Raw genomic sequence first — 18,595 nt, 5'->3', positions numbered from 1 at the left:
CACAGGCCCGAAGGTGTAGTTTGAGTCTTGCCCTATTTTTTTATACACAAAATTTCAGCAATAACATTGGAGTCCACAGCCCATTGTTCTCGTGCGCCATTAGTATGGCCTTTTAGGTCGTGGTATGTTTATTTATAAACATTTAATAGATATTACAATCATACCATCGTGGTTATTGAACATATATTAATGTTCAGTGACTTGTGGTGCAACGGAAACGGTGATTTTTAACAGCGGTGAACTCTCTGACCCCCTCCCTTGTTTCCCCTCCTGAAAATGCCATCTCTCCCCGTCGCGAGACAGATTACCCGAAAACAAAAGGTTCGGGGAGTGGCTTCGTGACGGCCCATCTGCGGTTAGGGGCGTGGTTAAGAATATTCAGCGTTCTGTGCATTCAACACATGGATAGACCCTATAAGTTATTACTGTGGGTTGTTTATAATAAAGAAGCAACGGATTTTGTCAAGACCATCATAGATGTGTGAGGTTCAAAGTTTACTGTAGCATTCGATGCACTGAAAGGGATTACCACTGGTATTTAAATTCGCTCTCGAGGCACTGGAGGCAGTTCAACAAGCCATGCGATAATTCTCCAAGGTGGAGGTGGAGAGACACAGTAGCAGTTCGGTTCCTGCACAGAAGCAACTTAAGTTACTGCCCTGTATTGTTAATAGTGCTACCTTGTGGATATAAGAGGTACTGTAGGGTCAGTAAGTATAGGCCTCTGATAATACTTCATTTCCTATGACATGTTGGTCAAGTGCTTGTGGATCACATACACATATATCTCCATTATAATTAATTGAAATAATTTGATAGTAATTTAATGTTTATCATAAAAATATGACACTAAGCATTTTGTCCTGTCCCTAATGGGCTTAATTTTTACCTAGAAAAACATAAATAGAATTTTAGTTAATATGAGCATGTATTTGTGTTCCATTTGCTACCATTCCATCTTTTCTATCTTCCATTTCCCCTTTCCCATAAAAATAAATAAATCCATAAACATTAAAAGCCTATTACTTCCATTTACCTGAAAGAGAAAAAATCATCACACATAGTCACATTTCATTGTGACCCAATTTTGCATTGTTTAACTGACGCACCTTGCACATAGACTAAAACACACAAAATAGCAAACTTCACTACAAAATAGCACAAACAAGGATTCAGAGTTGGATTCAGATATTCTTTATGAATGGCAAGAAGGAATCCTGAGCGTGACAGGCTGGAAGCCTGGTAATAAATGTTACACACGAGTTTACAAAACACTCCAAAGAGACAAATAGATCACTGATGTAGTTTTCGGTTTGGAGTGCCATTATTACATACACATACATGAAGGAAAAAAAGGACAGAAATGAAAGATGCCAACAATGAAACGGCATTTTCTATTTTTTTCCCTTCTCCGTTTGTAAATCCGTTTGAATTAAAACAATTGTTGCCAAATGAATAAATATAACCTTATTGGAGAATTCACTTACATATATATATATATATATATATATATATATATATATATATATATATATATATATATATATATATATATATATATATATATATATATATATGGGAGAAAACTATACCAAAATGCATGTAAAATAAATTTATTTCACTAGGGAAGACATGTCACACAACTGCCATGTTTCTTAACAGCGTTTTTAGAATACTTTCTTCTGATGGGATTGAGAGTAAATAAAATATATTCCAAAATATTATGAGACACAAATGTGATTTTAAAACAACTTTTTATATATAACGTGTGCGTTTATTCATTTTTAACAAGTATCCTCTATCCCCTAATTTTTTGAAAGAACGTTACACGTTTAGGTTGCACACGACTAAACAGAATTCACGATACCCATCAAACAAAACTGCTATTTATATCAATTACCTGTCATTTACATCAATTTATCTTTACAGCTCTTGGTCACTCTAACTACCTTTCAACATAAGGAAGCATGTGGAGACAGCTTGACCCTTAACCCCAAACCCTATGTCGTCATTTCCCCAAGACTCAGCGGCTAATGCCCAGTGCTGCTGAGAGGGAAAGAAAAGAGTGAAGAGAGGGAGGGAGGAAAGGAGAAGGAGATAAAGAAAGAGAGAGTAGAGCGCGGAAATTTCGTCCCCGCTTCTTGGCGCGAATTTGGCAGGAAAAAAATAACAGCGAACAGACGTCGCTAGTTCCTTTATAGATTGTTTTTCAAGCTGCCAACCCTGCGAGCTCTTGTATTATATCAGACTAGCTCGCTCGTTAGCATTTTTAACATTCTTTACCACAGACCACATCTCATCTTCAGATCTGTAACTTCTTTAAAGCGTTTTAGAGTGCAATAGTCGCGTCAAGGTGGTCGTATAAAATCTGCACAATGGGGGTGAGTTTGTATGTCCATGTTGTATGTTGTTAGCTTTGCTCTTTCTAGGGTTTTGATAAATGCGTGCGGCAGTTTGAACAAAGACTGATGGAAGCACATCATGATCCCCGGAAAGAGTGTATGTGTATGCATGTGTGTGTGTGCTGGAGGTAAACGCGAAGCTCATGAATAACGAGGGGTGGTGGTGAGAATTTGGTGGTTTAAAGATGCTCAGGTCCAGAATAGATTCTCGTAGTGTCCATCTAAGTACACAAACGTCCACCTCCTGGTTTCTGGTTCATTTCAGGTGCCTCGTCGACTGCGCCATTTCTTTTAACACTAAGCACAATAACACTGATACATTTAACACGGCAAACTGTTGCTGTTTTCTTCAAACTGCCTGTATTATCAGTTTCCAACAGTCGATGCATAAAGTCATACGAGGAGCTGGTAAGATATGAGTGTGATGGGTAAACCGTGTGTCTGAGCTCCTCATACAGGCTTGTAATTAGCATGATGCCAGCAGCCACTGCGAGATCAAACCCTTCACGACAGCGCCAGTGCACTCGGGTTTGAGCGAAGCATTTATGTCTGGCACTGGCCGTAGTGAACTTTGTGTACAGACAGAGCCCGCCATCGACAAGCCCATAGAAAACTATTAATAACCACGTTCATCTTCCACGTGCTTTGTGTTCTCAGCACCTGTTTCCTGCTTCTCTTGCCAATACTATACCTTGAGCTAAAGAAAAGCCTGCTTTCTGCGTCTCAAGCTAGATATGTGCTACTGTTCATAAAATAGATAATAAATCTTAAAAATAGGCTTTAAAACCTCACATTTATAAAAATGCCACTATCCTATGATGTCCACGAATGTGTCTCTAACATCAATTTAGTCACACGTGGATCGAATGCAATCACTGTTATGTTTATGGGATGTGTTTTTGCTTGTTTTTGATGGATGCATATTGACCTGGGCTATCAATTTATGCTTACATAGCTTATGGGAAACACCACCCTGGATAGTTAGACAATATGTTGAGATTTGGGCAATAATTATTGTGAATCGCTAGCTTAATATTTAATAATAATGGGTAAATATGTTAAAATAAGCATTTCATTCCACAATTTTTTAGTTATAAGTCAAATTTAAAATAATATTTTGAGAGAATCTTGTGCTTGAATGAAACCAAGAACATCTGACCATCTGTACAACATGTACTTGATTTAGTCTTCATTTAATACCATATTATGTTTTAAGTTTTTCAAAAATGACCAATGTCTCAAATTGAAAAATGTCTCAAGTCGTATTTATTTCTAAAGTGCTTTATATAATAGTCTTTCAAAGCAGTTTGAATGTGATAAACAGGAAAATAACCATGGTAAAGGGTCAGTTCATCCAAAAATGTCTATTCTTTCATTAATTTCTGACCCCCATGTCGTTCCGAACGCGTAAGACTTTCAATCATCTTCAGAACACAAATGACAGTCTTTTTTTGAAGTAATCGGAGCGATTTCTGTCCCTCCACTGACAGCTATACAACTGACACTTTTAACAGATTGAATTTAGGCTTTTATTCACATACAAGCATTTAAACTACTCACATATTAGTTATGGTAAATGGAAGATCAAGCATGTTGGCTTGACGTTGGTTCATTCTCGTGTTACACTGTGAACTTCCTCAAGAACCAATGAGGTTTGTTCTTGCACGTCAAGCGGGTCCAGTTGAGCTATTGTTTATGTTTGCTGATCAATTCAAATTTGAAGCCTAAAGTCAATCTTTCTATCATAAAGCAAATTCAGAAATTAGTTTTACAATCTCTTTATGAACTTTTTGAGGCATCGAAGTATCTGTTGTTTAGCTGTCTATGGAGTGACAGAAAGCTATCAGATTTCAGCAAAAATATCTTCATTTGTTTTCCGAAGATGAACAAAGGTCTTCCAGGTTTGGTATGACATGAAGGTGAGTAATTAATGACAGAATTAAACATTTTGGGTGGAACAAACCTTTAATGTTGGAAAAAAATCTATCATTAAAATATTTTAATTTCACCTGTAAAGTAACACTACAGAAACCAATATCATTAAATGTCATTATTTGGCTTAAATTTAGTTAAATCTTGATTCAGTGCATTTTAGAACTCACTATAAGCATTTTCATATTTTTCCAACCATCAAACACCAAACGCTCTAGACATAATAAAAAAAACCTTATCAGATGTCTGTTTTTCTTTTATTTACTTTTCCAGATTTGCTGTAATATAAAGTATGAAAAAAATGTTATGTTCTGTATTTATCTGAGGGTGGTGTTTGACATTCTCTTTCCGTTATTTAGAGAAAATCCAACAGGGCAAAGGAGAAAAAGCAAAGACGACTTGAAGAACGGGCAGCTATGGATGCAGTGTGTGCTAAGGTGGAAGCAGCCAATAAGGTGTGACTTTTAGAGAACATCTGAAAGAAATGTCTTCAAAATATATGTGGATTTTACCAAATGTTTTTTTTTTTTTTTACAGCTTGAGGATCCCCTGTCTGCCATGCCAGTGTTCAAAAAGTATGACAGAAATGGGTATGTTATCTTTGTGTTCTCTTTTGCCAGTTGTGTCTGCCTGTGAACTAAAATCATTACATTTTTAAAAAATGCTTTACTAATATTGTGAATGTCTGAATCGGTCACAGGCTAAACCTGCTGATTGAGTGTAAACGGGTAACTGCATTGAGTCCAGATACAGTGGAGTGGGCCTATGAGTTGACTAGAGCCAACATGCAGACGCTGTAGGTATTGAGCAAGTCAACATGTGGGGTAATCCAACATCCCATATTGTTACTGCCATAGAAGTTTATGTTGCTTTAATTGTCACATTTTTAGTGTCTGGCACCTTGAGCTTTCCCGTATAGCGTCTTAATGGATACCTGTTAGCTTTGTGTTCCATTGACTTTCAGTTCCTTTTCGAATGTCCCTGTGAACAAGTGTATAAGACTGTTGTGTGTGCTGCTTGTGTGAAAAGTTAACTGTTGTTGTGTTGTTTCGACAGATATGAACAGAGTGAGTGGGGATGGAAGGAGAGAGAGAAAAGGGAGGAGATGAAGGACGAGAGAGCGTGGTATCTCCTGGCCCGTGACGCTGACTCCACGCCTCTAGCCTTTTCCCACTTTCGATTCGATGTGGAGTGTGGAGATGAGGTTTTATACTGGTAATGTTGCTTTAATTATTACTGATCACATAGGATAGCTATGAATTTCTCTTTGAGGATTAATAAAAATCTGTCGGTTTATTAAGGGTACGTTTACATGACAACAATGTACTGAAATCTTTCCTTAAGCCGGTTGCACACTGTGCGATTTTGGCTGTCTGAGACAAATTTTGCAAATCCTAAAAGATTCCTCTGATCCTAGGCTAAAATCTGACATCTTTGATAGTTAGTTTGACGTGTTCACCAGCAGCCGTTTAATGACCACTGTGATAAAATGTTACCTCAGGCGAAATTCTGGCATTGTCAGAAGATTTGGCACACTCCTGCAGTGTGACTTCTACGACGACTGGCAAATATCTCAGTTTTTCAAGACAAACTATGACCAAAACGAGAGCTAGAGATTTCTTTGTAGCCACCATTTCAGTCCCGCGTGTATTGAGCGTTATCCTCTTGTGATCGGATTTATGAAAACGATTTATACCAGGTGCAAACACTAATTTAATAACATTTTTAGAATATCTGAATTTTTTAGAATATTTTTTATAATGTTGTTATACCCAAATTAACATTTTAGTTTTGTTTTATTTAACTTAATGACAAAATAGTATAGAATGTATTATTGTCCCCAAAATATATCAGCTTATTGATATATTGTTCATGTCTGTCTGTTCAGTTATCATTGCACATATTGTTTGTGTGAGTGTGTGGGAAGGGTGTCTGTTTCAATTTTTTTTTTTTTTTTTTTTTTTTTTTTTTTTTTTGCAACGTGTGACTTCTTTGAGTCATACAAGACCCCAGAGATTGTTTTTTTTTTATCTGACTGATTCTGATAATATTTCTTCAGTTATGAAGTTCAATTGGAGAGTAAAGTCAGACGGAAAGGACTGGGGAAATTTCTCATCCAAATCCTTCAGCTTATCGCCAACAGGTACTACAACAAACACAGCACTCCAATAATTTATTCCTATGTAGTACTTTTGCCAGAACTCATGATTCACTCTCTTTCCTTAGTACGCAAATGAAAAAGGTCATGCTGACTGTATTTAAACACAATCATGGGGCTTACCAGTTCTTTAGGGAAGCTTTACAGTAAGTCCCATCCTTCTGGACTAATACACATTTAACACATCCTTACTATATGGAATTCCTGTTCCTCCTCTTAATACAGATTTTTATACAGGCCTCTATGATTGACCAAACACTGGATGATAGCAGTTGCCATAGCAACAAGTGCCTAGCCAGCTACAAAAAAAAAACTGCTATGCTTATTCAGTGTTAAAATATGAATTCACCAATGGCCGCCACCTTCCTTTCAGGTTTGAGATTGACGAAACGTCACCCAGTATGTCCGGTTGCTGTGGAGAAGATTGCTCCTATGAGATTCTGAGCCGGAGAACAAAATATGGCGAGGCATCGGGGCATGCACATGGAGGCGGCCACTGTGGAGGCTGCTGCCATTAAGAGCAAGCCTTCCTGTTCTTTCAGAGCTTCCTCATCCTCATTCCCTACCCTGCTCCGTCACCCACAATCCCCTCTTAGAAAGCCCTTAAAACAGACTCTCCTGCCCATGATCATCAACGAAACCCCGTCTATGCTTGCTCTTGGTTTTTAACTTAATAAGCTCATCCAGCATTTCACATAATAAGCGATATTATGCTGTTCTCGTTTTCATAAAGGTTTGAATGACAAAAAAAAAATGGCAGTAAATACCACTGTGAACCAAATGTAACTTCTCACCTCAGGTATCAGCATGGTGAGGCGTATCAAAAAAAAAGCCTGCTTTTTTCACCAGAAAGTTTTTTTTTTTTTTTTTTGGTCTCAGTGGTTATTACAGTCATTTTTCCTCGATCAATTTTCAGGGTAATTGTATTTGAATTAAAAGCGGAAGTTTGCTTCTCACTTTAAGAAAATGAAAACTACGATATGTACTGTTTATAATTCGTAATCACTTAGACTGTCTCAGGTCATTCAACAAAATGTTTTATAACCGCTATATTAGGGAACTGATGGATGAGGACTATGTTGTTTGATATCATAAAGGGGTTGGCATGTTAGCTATGGTAGAAATATTCTTTCATTTTACTTTTTTATCATAACATTCTTTTATCATGTCATTACTGTATATTTCCATTTTTCTTCACTGTATATAATCTGTTTGCCATGTACATTTTATTTGCCTTCAGAGACATTGGAAAAATGAAATACAAAAGTTAAAACAGTTTGAGAGATGAGTGTTCCTGTCTTGTGCTCTCCTGTTGAATTGAAACGAAAGGTCATTCCAGCTTTGTTATGCGTTTGGTTTGTATGCAACAAATAAAGGAATCTTGTTTGACTTCTTGATATTTGGTGGACTGATTGGTTTTACTGTTTCAAATGTATCTTAAATAAGCTGTTCTTAACTGTTGATTTTAGTAGGTGAAAAAACTCTGTGACTGTGAATCATGTCGTGACACTGATAATCACATCCCCACCCTCCGTTTTATTAAGAAAGGCTTCTTTGTTGTCTAAATCCTTTGAACTTCACATTGAAGAAAGAACAGCATCCTCATAATGTTATTTTAAGGAATGGTTGGTCAAGGAATGTCAATAGCACTATGTACAATTTTACAGACCTTTTAAAGAAATTAAGATATTTATATAAAGAATTTGATAAATATACCAATTATCCTCTTATGTTCACCAAGACTTCATTTTAAGTACAGTACAACAGTAATATTCATTTAAAATATCTTGTTTTTTAAATGCAACTCATTCCTGTGATGGCAAAGCTGATTTTTTTAGCAGCCATTTTTTGGTGTCACATGAATCATGATCCTTCTAATATGCTGATTTGGTGCTCAATCATAATTAATTTATCAACATTAAAACAGTTGTGCTACTTAATAATTTTGTATTCAGGATTCTTGGATGAATGGAAATTTCAAAAGAACACCATTTATTGGAAAAAAAATGTTTTCTTTGTAACAATGTAAGTCATGTGACTTCATCAATGCATCCTTGCTGAATAGAAGTACTAATTTTAATTTATTAACTAATTATTAAACTAATTCATTTATATTATGGATTGATTCATATAATGAATGCATATATTAATCACAAGTTCCAGTATTATGAAATTATTGTTTGGAAAACTGGGATAATTTAGACAAAGGTATGACATAAAAAAATACTGAAAGACATAAAAAATGCATGTGAGATTTTTCATCCGGAATAAGCAACAAATGCTTAAAAGTATTTTATTATTAAATATAAATGTAATCAACTAAGTCAGTTCCTTGGATATCTATTAATCACTACAATGGCATTTCAAAATGAGTATATTCATGGTGGTGGACAAACAAATGATGAAATACACTATCCCCAGAGGTTTGAGCTAGTCCCAGGCTAAAATGCATGTTTGAGCAGTTTTAACTGAAAGTAACTTGCACTGATATATCTTAAAATATGTCAGTGCCATTGTTTTGTCTCAAGATGCAGATTTTTTTCCCAAATCACATTTATAAAAGGTACTTAAATGCCCCAACTGGACTAAGGCCTAATCTTGGCTTAATCTAAACCCTGTCTGTGACCTTTTAACATTTTTCACATTTGTCATAATAGTCCAAACTAATAGTCATTATAGACTAAAATAGTCTGATATTTCTGATACTAGTTTCTTTCTTTCTTTCTTTCTTTCTTGCTTGATTAGTGAGGGTTAAATTATTTATTTAACGGACTTGGACCAAAAGTTAGAGGGCGGAACTATGTTTCATTTCCATGCTTCAGGAGATCATTGACCGTGTTGCGCATTGAAAGCGGAAGTTGTTGGTACTGCGCAGTGGATGAATGGGATCGCTGTGTGCATACTGCACTTCAGTAGAGTCTATAAAGACGCACAACGCTGTCTGTAAGACACAAAATGAAGCGACCGGAAAGTATTTATTCTTCTCAACTTTAAGTTAATACACGCAATTGGTTGTAATATATTAAAATACATTAGTTGTAACCGTAAATTCATATATACTGAAATTGATATCTGGTTTTATTTTTACTGTATGCGAAGTCCTTGAAAAGCTGAAAAACAATCTTAATTTTTTTCGACAGCTGTTGTCGTGGCTGTTATGATGCATTCACATGGGTTGTCTTCATGATCACCGGTTTCATCGCCCTCCATCAGTCTTGAGTTCTGCAGCAGTGGGTCATCATGAGGATGAGACTGAAGCTGAAGACTGTGTTTGTCATGTACTTCATGGTGTCTCTGCTAGGACTCATCTATGCGCTGATGCAGTTGGGTAAGACTGGTATCACTGTCACTGTTACCTTGTTCATTCATCCTTGAATCATTCATTGTTAACCATGACAATGCTTCTGCTCTGCAGGTCAGCGCTGTGACTGTAGAGATCATGGCTTGTCTAAAGATCAGCAGATCTCTCATCTGCGAACGGAGCTGCAGAAGCTGCAGGAACACATAAAAACATCAGAACTGAAGAAGACAGATGTGCCCAAAATATATGTGATAACACCCACATATGCAAGGTATATAGGCAGCTGTTTCAAGATTACAGTAATGCAGGAGTATCATTCATAATGTCAACCAGTTTTACTGAAGGAAATATAAAAAATGACAAGGAATCAATAGAAAAGTGTTAAAGTTGTTGGTATTGTTAAGGCTTATTTACAGTTAAGGCTGGTCTATTTAGTGTAATTAAAGACGCAACCACAATGCCAGTTAAAAGCCAGACTAAATTATTTTTGCTCTGACCCACCTCACCTTTTGCTGTGTAATGTCAAATTTACACTTCATAGGTGGTACACCTAAAAAAAAAAAGCATTTACACAGCAATATTAACTGCATATGTTTATAGGGGACTGAGGTGGGTCAGAGGCATAATTCTGGCTTTTATGATGGATTTTGTCTTAACACAGATGTTTGAGCAGGCACAGACCAGCCATAAAGATAAAACTGCCTTAAAGGATTAGTTCACTTTAAAAATTAAAATTACCCCATGATTTACACTCCCTCAAGACAATCTAGGTGTAAATGACTTTATTCTTTCTGATGAACACAGTCAGAGTTATATAAAAAAATATCCTGATGTTTCCAAATTTTATAATGACAAATCGTTGGGTTTTTGTAAGAAAAATATCCATATTTAAGACTTTATCAAGTAAAATATATAGCTCCCAGCAAACGGCCATCCGTATTCAACTTACAAAGAAAGTGTAATAACTCTCGCAGTTCAAAAATCTTACACTACATCATATGTCCCATCAGTTACGCTTTTTTTGTGAGTTGAATATGGAAGGCGGTCCACCGAAAGCCAGATATTTAACATTATAAATGTTAAATATGGATATTTTTCGTACACAAACCCATTGATTTGCTTCAGAAGGCCTTTATTAACCCCTCTGGAGCTGTGTGGAGTATGTTTATGAGGGATGGATGCACTTTTTGGGGCTTCAAGCTCGTCTGCCTCGTTCAATTCCATTATAAAGCTTGGAAACTTCAGGATATTTATTAATATAACTCCAGTTGTGTTCATCGGAAAGAAGATATTCATATACACCTAGGATGTCTTGAGGGTGAGTAAATCATGGGGTTATTTTCATTTTAAAGTGAACTACTCCTTTAAATGCATTAGTTCCACCTCTGAGAGGTATTAAACAGTCTGTGGAAAGACACCAAAATGCCACTTCAGAAGCACTTCTATGCCACCTTTTGGCTGTGTAAATTTGGCATAACTCTTTAAAATGCCACATCAGAGACATTCTAAAATACCAATGCACAACAAAGTCACCTACATGATGGTTACGCCATGATGTAAAGAATTGTTTTGAACCGATTTATTTTTATTTTTTACAACATACTGTTAAAAAGAGACAATTATGGAAATGAGTCAGTGTTCATGCTCTACTGCTCACACTTTTCACTGCAACAATGCATTCTGTGTGAATAGGCTCTAAGCTTTGTAGTATGCAAATATGGTGTACAGTTACATTTTGAATGGTGAACATTCTTAAAGGCCGCTCACACAGAACATGTTTTTGCATTCCGCTGCACTGCTTTTCCATTTTATCTCTGTGTAAACATGCGCTTGAAGGATGTGTTACGCTTGTGTCATGTCTTTTTCAACAGCTCGTTCGTGAAACGCATTCTAAACACGTAGTGCTCAAGTTAAAATGAGTTCAACTGTTAAAAAACATGTCTCTAGAACGTTCCAGCAATTCGGTCTGGAAACCTGTACATTAATTTCGACTGCTTCTGTTACACTTTTGCGGGAACCAATCACAGACTGGCTTATCCACTAGGCAGGTTTAACATGATGACGGATAGAGAAACGATGGGTCGTTGCCCGTTGATCACGCCTTTTGTGGTCTGATTGGTGCAGTGGTGTCTTGTGCAGTAGAAAATACAAAGCAGACTCTCCAGACGAATGTTCAATTTTAAATTGAGCATGGTCTGGTGATAGCCAGACAACTGCATCTCACGCTCTGCACTGACTTTTCATGGTTCTTTATGTTAACATGCAAGATGGATGTTGTACTCGCATCTTTTGTCTTTTTCAGTGTCTTGCGCATGACATGGCATATTAGAAAAGGTGGTGCTTAAGTTAAAAGAAGTTCAATTTTTTTAAAAGTGCCTCTTTTGTGCGTTTTTCCATTCCACTTCCCTGCATCTCGTGTTTTTAAATGCAAAAATGCGTTCTCAATGACCCTTTAGACATTGAAATATCTACAGAATTAGGTTTAATGAATTTTGGATGTTTTGTGGCAGAATTGATCAATGTCTCTCTTCATCTCTCTTTTCGTCCTCCCTCCAGACTGGTGCAGAAAGCTGAGCTGACTCGTTTGACTCACACCTTGCTCCATGTTCCTCAGCTCCACTGGATCGTGGTGGAGGACGCTCCTCAGCCCACTCCGCTCGTCACAGACTTCCTGGCTGCCTCTGGCTTGATCTACACCCATCTACACAAGCTGACCCCCAAGGACAGGAAGCTCCAGGAAGGCGATCCCAGCTGGCTGAAGCCTCGGGGTGCTGAGCAGAGGAACGAGGGTCTACGCTGGCTCAGAGAGATGGGTGCTGCTGCTGAGGGAAAGGAAGCGGCTGCCCTCGAGGAGGCTGTGGTGTACTTTGCTGATGATGACAACACATACAGCCTGCAGCTTTTTGAAGAGGTGAGGTGTTTTAATGGTTAAATATACACTGCCGGTAAATAGTTTGGGGCCGGAAACATTGTTACAATGTTTTTGAAACTCTCTTAAGCTCAGCAAGGTTGCATTTATTTGATCAAAGAGTACAGTAAAAACTCGAATATATTGTGAAATGTTACAACAATTTAAAATGACTGTTTTCTATTTTTGCATTTAAAATGTAATTTACTCATGTGATGTCAAAGCTGAATGTTCAGCATCATTACTCCAGACTTCACGTCACATGATCTTTCAGAAATCATTCTAATATGCTGATTTGCTGCTCAAGAAACATTTCTTATTATTATTGATATTAAAAAAGTTGTGCTGCTTAATATTTTTGAGAAAATTACAATATTACAATATAATTACATTACTATAAATATTTTGTATTATACCAAGTCTTTACTGTAACTTTTGTTTTTGTATATTTAATGCATCCATAGTACTGAATAAAAGTATTAATTTCTTTAAAAAAAAAACTTACTGATCCCAAACTTTTGAAGAATAGTCTTTACTACCAGTCAAATATTTGGTCAAATATACACACTTAAATGAACTTAGGTTTCTCAGGTTTTGTAGGAAAATCTAAACTGTTTCAACAACAATTTCCTTTACAATATTAAAATTATTACAAATATTTAAATAAATTAATTACCTTTACCTAATTAAAAAGAGCTACAATTATTTTATCACTAGTAGTTCCCGAACTTCCATGTGCAAAGATTGTAATGACATTTCTTATTTATTATATTATTTTAATATGTAGAAAATGGTACTAATAAAGTTTTTATTGATTGATTTAGATGTAAAACTTCTCCAGATGTAAAATATTGTTCCATATGTTGTCATGTTTTTGACAATTTCAATGAAACCTGAACTTGAGATCATCTGAAATTCTGGTTACACCTCCAGATGGAGCTGTGCTTCAGGTGTAAAACGGTGTAACAATGTTTTCTTTTGTCTTAATTACACCAACCCTTTTCAAAACAAAACATATTGAGTCTGTAAATAGTCTTTTTCTATGGACATATGGTCTCCTGATTTGTTTCTTTGTCTTTGTCATATACTTTTTTCCCCCATTCACATTCTCCCTTCCATCATCCTCAGATGCGGTACACATACCGTGTCTCTGTGTGGCCTGTGGGTCTGGTGGGCGGGATGAAGTTTGAGCGGCCCGTGGTGGAGGATGGGAAGGTTGTGCGTTTCCACACTGGCTGGCGCCCCAATCGGCCTTTCCCCATCGACATGGCTGGTTTTGCAGTGTCCCTGAGGTTGGTAATGACCAATCCCGAAGCACGGTTTGACGGCGATGCTCAGATGGGCTTCTTGGAAAGTAGCTTCCTTCAACACATGGTTACTATGGACGACCTTGAACCCAAAGCAGACTTGTGCTCCAAGGTATATTCTTTATTCAGCACCTAGTGTTTGGTTATTAACTAGCGTTGTTGCATATTAACATGAGCTTATTTTATGAGGTTTCTTTTTATTAACTCTTAAACGTTTGCAAATTAAAATAAAATTGTTTGCTTTTTTCATGTAGGAACAGAGATTGAGTTTCTTATTATATCATCGTGACCCTGTATTATTTTCTATTTATAAATGCAAAAGAATGTCAGAGTAGCACTTTTCCATGCAAAGAAATTATTTGCCATAGCTGTTCATGTTTTGTATATAACATTTTATTTTAGTATTATTTTGAATTTGCTTTCATTTGTATAATTTAATTTGAATTTTTGTTATTTTGTCATTTTATCACTTCAACAACTTTTATTTTTATTTCTGTTAGTTGCCAAGGCCACATTTCTATATTTTCATGTAGTTTACATTTTTATCTGATATTTAGATTGTATTTTATTTCAGATTTATTTCAAATAAACCAAAAAAATAAGTATTGGCTCCTTTTTAATTCATGAGCCGGTCACCTCAGTGGATTTGATCAACAGTTGGATTTTTGATATGTTTTTAAATAGTTTTAATATATTTAACTATAACAATACTGCTTACCACATCACAACCAATCATGTGTTTTGCAAGAACCTAATAAGATTTTATCCACTTTTATTGGTTGGAATCAGGTTTGTGCATTTAGAAAAATTAAAGGAAGTGTATGTAAGATTGTGGCCAGAATTGGTAATGCAATCACTTTCAAATGACCACCTCTCCCCCCTGACACGAGGTTGCCAGATAGGCTGCAGGATCCAGCAGGAATGTTTGTAGCTGCAGCTGTGGTAACTAGAGCAGAGCTGGCAACCCGGATGCCCAAACACTACTGACTTTGTGATTGGTAGATAGGTGGAGGGTGGAGCTTCAAGGGTTAGTTCACCCAAAAATGAAATTGATGTCATTAATGACTCACCCTAATGTCGTTCCACACCCGTAAGACCTCCGTTCATCTTCAGAACACAGTTTAAGATATTTTATATTTTAGTCCCAGAGCATATGCAGTCTATGCACACTGTACTGGCCATCTCCAGAAAGCTAATAAAATGAGAACAATCAAAGTAGTCCATATGTGACATCAGTTGGTTAGATAGAATCTCTTGAAGCATCGAAAATACATTTTGGTCTAAAAATATCAAAAACTATGACTTTATTCAGCATTGTCTTTTCTTCCGTGTTCCTCCAAAAAGAATTAAATGGTTAATGAATCAGTGAATCGATCAAAGATTTGGGTCGCCAATGTTGGGCCAAACTGCTGAAATCACGAGACATTGGTGACCCGAATCATTGATCGATTCACTGATTCATTAACCGTTTGAATATTTGGACCAAAATGTATTTTCGATGCTTCAAGGGATTCTAATCAACCAACTGATGTCACATATGGACTACTTTGATTATTATTATTTTATTAGCTTTCTGGACATGGACAATAAAGTGGGCATAGACTGCATATGCTCTGGGACTTAAATATAAAATATCTTAAACTGTGTTCTGAAGATGAATGGAGGTCTTATGGGTGTGTAATGACATTAGGATGAGTCATTAATGACATCAATTTCATTTTTGGGTGAACTAACCATTTCAGGCCAAAACACAAAATGTCAACATCAACATCAGTTGAGGGCTGCAACAACAACTTGTAAATGACAATATCCTGGCCGGACTACTGTTGTCAGTAAGAAATCATGTTAATTTACAATATTTATATCAATGTCTAGTGACATATCAGGGCCATTTTATGATTAATTGAAATACATTTCTTACATACAGTTCCTTTAAGAATTCTTTTTAAATTACAGTTACATTTCAGAATTCCATGACCTGCTTCACATGACCTGATTTACACTAATTCCAAGTCTTGTGTCGAGGATTTCATTTAAATTCCAAGTTATGAATTAAGTGAGCAGATTCTTAAATCCATAATTTTGCCTAACCCTTTTTGGAATGGCATGTGGATGAGTAAATTAAGCTTTTTTTGGGTCAAGTATTTCTTTATTTACTATTGAAATGACTTTCCTCTTGCTCAGGTGCTGGTGTGGCACACCCGAACTGAGAAGCCAAAGATGAAGAGGGAAGACGCTTTGCAGAAGCAAGGGTTGGGTTCAGATCCGGATGTGGAGGTGTGAACACCACCTCCTCAGAACATGCCTGAACTTCACCAAACACACTTCCATTGTGCCAAACAGATTCTCTTATTTAAATGGCAAGATGTAATTTGTAATGAACCTAAGAGTGATTTCTGTGCCGCACACCAAAGACAGGAGGTGATGAGTGCAGGTATAAAGGTAAAAAAGACAAAACGAAACCTGCTGCTTAAAAGGAAATGGATTGCTATACATCATCATGCACCCCATAAACCATCCTTATCACCTGTTCACTTGAACAATATTTAAAGGGAATTGTACATACAGTATAGTATCAATCATTAAAATGAGCTTGTATTTATAGATTAGAAACATAATTGTGTAAAGCGTAAGGTTTGCTTGGAATATATTTATTATAATGTGAATGCATTATGTCTATGCTGTCCATGTCTCTCTCTCACTCTAGGCGTACTTGTCTTATGTCTTGATTTAAAGACATTTCTTTCTTCACTGATAGTTGGAGGATATAAATAGGTCAGATACAATGTATATTTATGCCATTATTAGTCTCTTTTGAATCATAATGGTGTGATTATCTTGAATCCTGTGGCATGTAGTGTACGTGGCACTGGTGAAGCTTCAGGTGACATGGTGTAAAGTACAGATAATGTCACTTGACCCTGTGATACAACAAATAGTGAAAACATTTACAGAATGTCAGGACATTTTGAGTTCTTATGCACATCATCATATTGGTGGCGATGTAAAAATGTAGATAGCAAAATGTAGAAGATAAATTCAGTTTCTGGACTGTTTGTCATTCCATGTGTTGGAAATGTTTTCTCCTTTAGAGGTCTACCTGTTTCACTGAATCCAAATGTAAAGAATGTAAGAATGTAAATATGTCAATCAAGAATTCTGAATTAAAAGTAGTGGCTCTCTTCCGATTCATGAGTTGATCACCTCACAGGAAGTTGAATATAGTGCAACAGTTGGGTCCCTTTCGTTTCCTGCATTGGCGAATTGATTTTAAACTATAACTTATAAACTATTAAAAACTGTTTTCTAAGCTACAAGGTTGTTAATCAATTGCATATCCTTTTGTTGAAGCAACCAGCCTGCATTATTTCATGAATGTTATTTTAAATTTTCATGTTTAACAGTAGAATTCCTGGTGAAAAACTTTACTGCAAAGAAATCTCCACCTATCAAAGAATCGCAACAATCATGCGCACACCAACTCCCATGAAGCACAGCGAATGCATGAATATGTGTATTTATGCACATTTTGCAATATTTTTTTCAAAATACTTTTAAGCTTAAAAGCAGGGTAGGTGATTTGTTCCAGAAAGAATTTTTGTTATACTGAAAGTCAAAAATAAAAATGTCCCCATGATTTACTCACCTTCAAGCCTTCCTAGGTGTATATGGCATTCTTTTTTTAGACAAATACAATGAGTTATAATAAAAAGCTCCTCCAAACTTTCTAATGGCAGTGAATGACAGCCCCCAAAAAGCCCCCATCCATCCATTATAAAAGTAACCCATACAGCCCTGGGGGGTTAAAGAATGGGTTTGTGGAAAAAAAATTATCCATATTTAAAACTTTAAGTTTTAAATTATGGATATTTTTTCTTCCACAAACCCATCGATTCACTTCAGAAGGCCTTTATTAACTACCCAGGGCCGTAGGGATTACTTTTATGATGGATGGATGCACTTTTTGGGGGATATAATTTACTGCCATTATAAAGCTTGGGTTAGCCAGGACACTTTTAATATAACTGATTGTATTCATCTAAAAGAAGAATGCAATATAAACATAGTAAATCATGGGGTAATTTTCATTTTTTTGGTGAACTATCCCTTTAAGTGGTCTAAATGTATATATATATATATATATATATATATATATATATATATATATATATATATATATATATATATATATATATATATATATATAGTCTGTAAGAGGCGTAGGACCTTAAAATATTCGTCTGAATTAGAATGTAATGATACAATGTCCTACCTTCCTGTCAATGTATGTATTAAAATGGCTTACCCCTTTAATCAACATTCATAATGTTATGTTTCACCTTGTAGATCGTTTGGTTCATGGCTTATAACTCTTTAATGAAGACCTTGTTTTAACTCCTTATGGGAAAACAGTAATAGGAAATACAGCTGGAAAAAGTAGATGGGCACTGATGAGCTCTATTGTAATGGCTAGAATCCATCGATCTAACCTTTAAACAAGGCTTTGTCAAGCAATCATTCAAAGTTTGTCTTTGTTTTGATTTTTAAATCTACCTCCATTTAAAATCAAATTTCACTTCATTCACT

At 36.0% G+C, this 18,595-nt stretch overlaps 2 protein-coding genes across 2 annotated transcripts; both read left to right on the top strand.

Moving 5' to 3' along the window:
- Positions 1 to 2,007: 2,007 nt before the first annotated feature.
- naa40 (N-alpha-acetyltransferase 40, NatD catalytic subunit) lies at positions 2,008 to 7,889 on the top strand. The gene is made up of 8 exons (XM_067443442.1): positions 2,008 to 2,381; positions 4,694 to 4,789; positions 4,872 to 4,924; positions 5,035 to 5,130; positions 5,391 to 5,549; positions 6,394 to 6,477; positions 6,561 to 6,638; positions 6,866 to 7,889. The coding sequence occupies exons 1-8, from the start codon at positions 2,376 to 2,378 to the stop codon at positions 7,008 to 7,010; spliced, it is 717 nt and encodes a 238-aa protein (XP_067299543.1). The 5' UTR covers positions 2,008 to 2,375; the 3' UTR covers positions 7,011 to 7,889.
- A 1,750-nt stretch (positions 7,890 to 9,639) lies between these two features.
- b3gat3 (beta-1,3-glucuronyltransferase 3 (glucuronosyltransferase I)) lies at positions 9,640 to 16,391 on the top strand. The gene is made up of 5 exons (XM_067443476.1): positions 9,640 to 9,820; positions 9,908 to 10,064; positions 12,350 to 12,704; positions 13,830 to 14,120; positions 16,193 to 16,391. Exons 1-5 carry the CDS (start codon positions 9,733 to 9,735, stop codon positions 16,289 to 16,291), a joined length of 990 nt encoding a protein of 329 aa, XP_067299577.1. The 5' UTR covers positions 9,640 to 9,732; the 3' UTR covers positions 16,292 to 16,391.
- The last annotated feature ends 2,204 nt before the right edge of the window (positions 16,392 to 18,595 follow it).

The sequence above is a fragment of the Pseudorasbora parva genome, chromosome 1, assembly GCF_024679245.1.
Source record: "Pseudorasbora parva isolate DD20220531a chromosome 1, ASM2467924v1, whole genome shotgun sequence".
NCBI lineage: Eukaryota > Metazoa > Chordata > Actinopteri > Cypriniformes > Gobionidae > Pseudorasbora > Pseudorasbora parva.
This window is presented reverse-complemented; position numbering and strand designations above follow the sequence as displayed.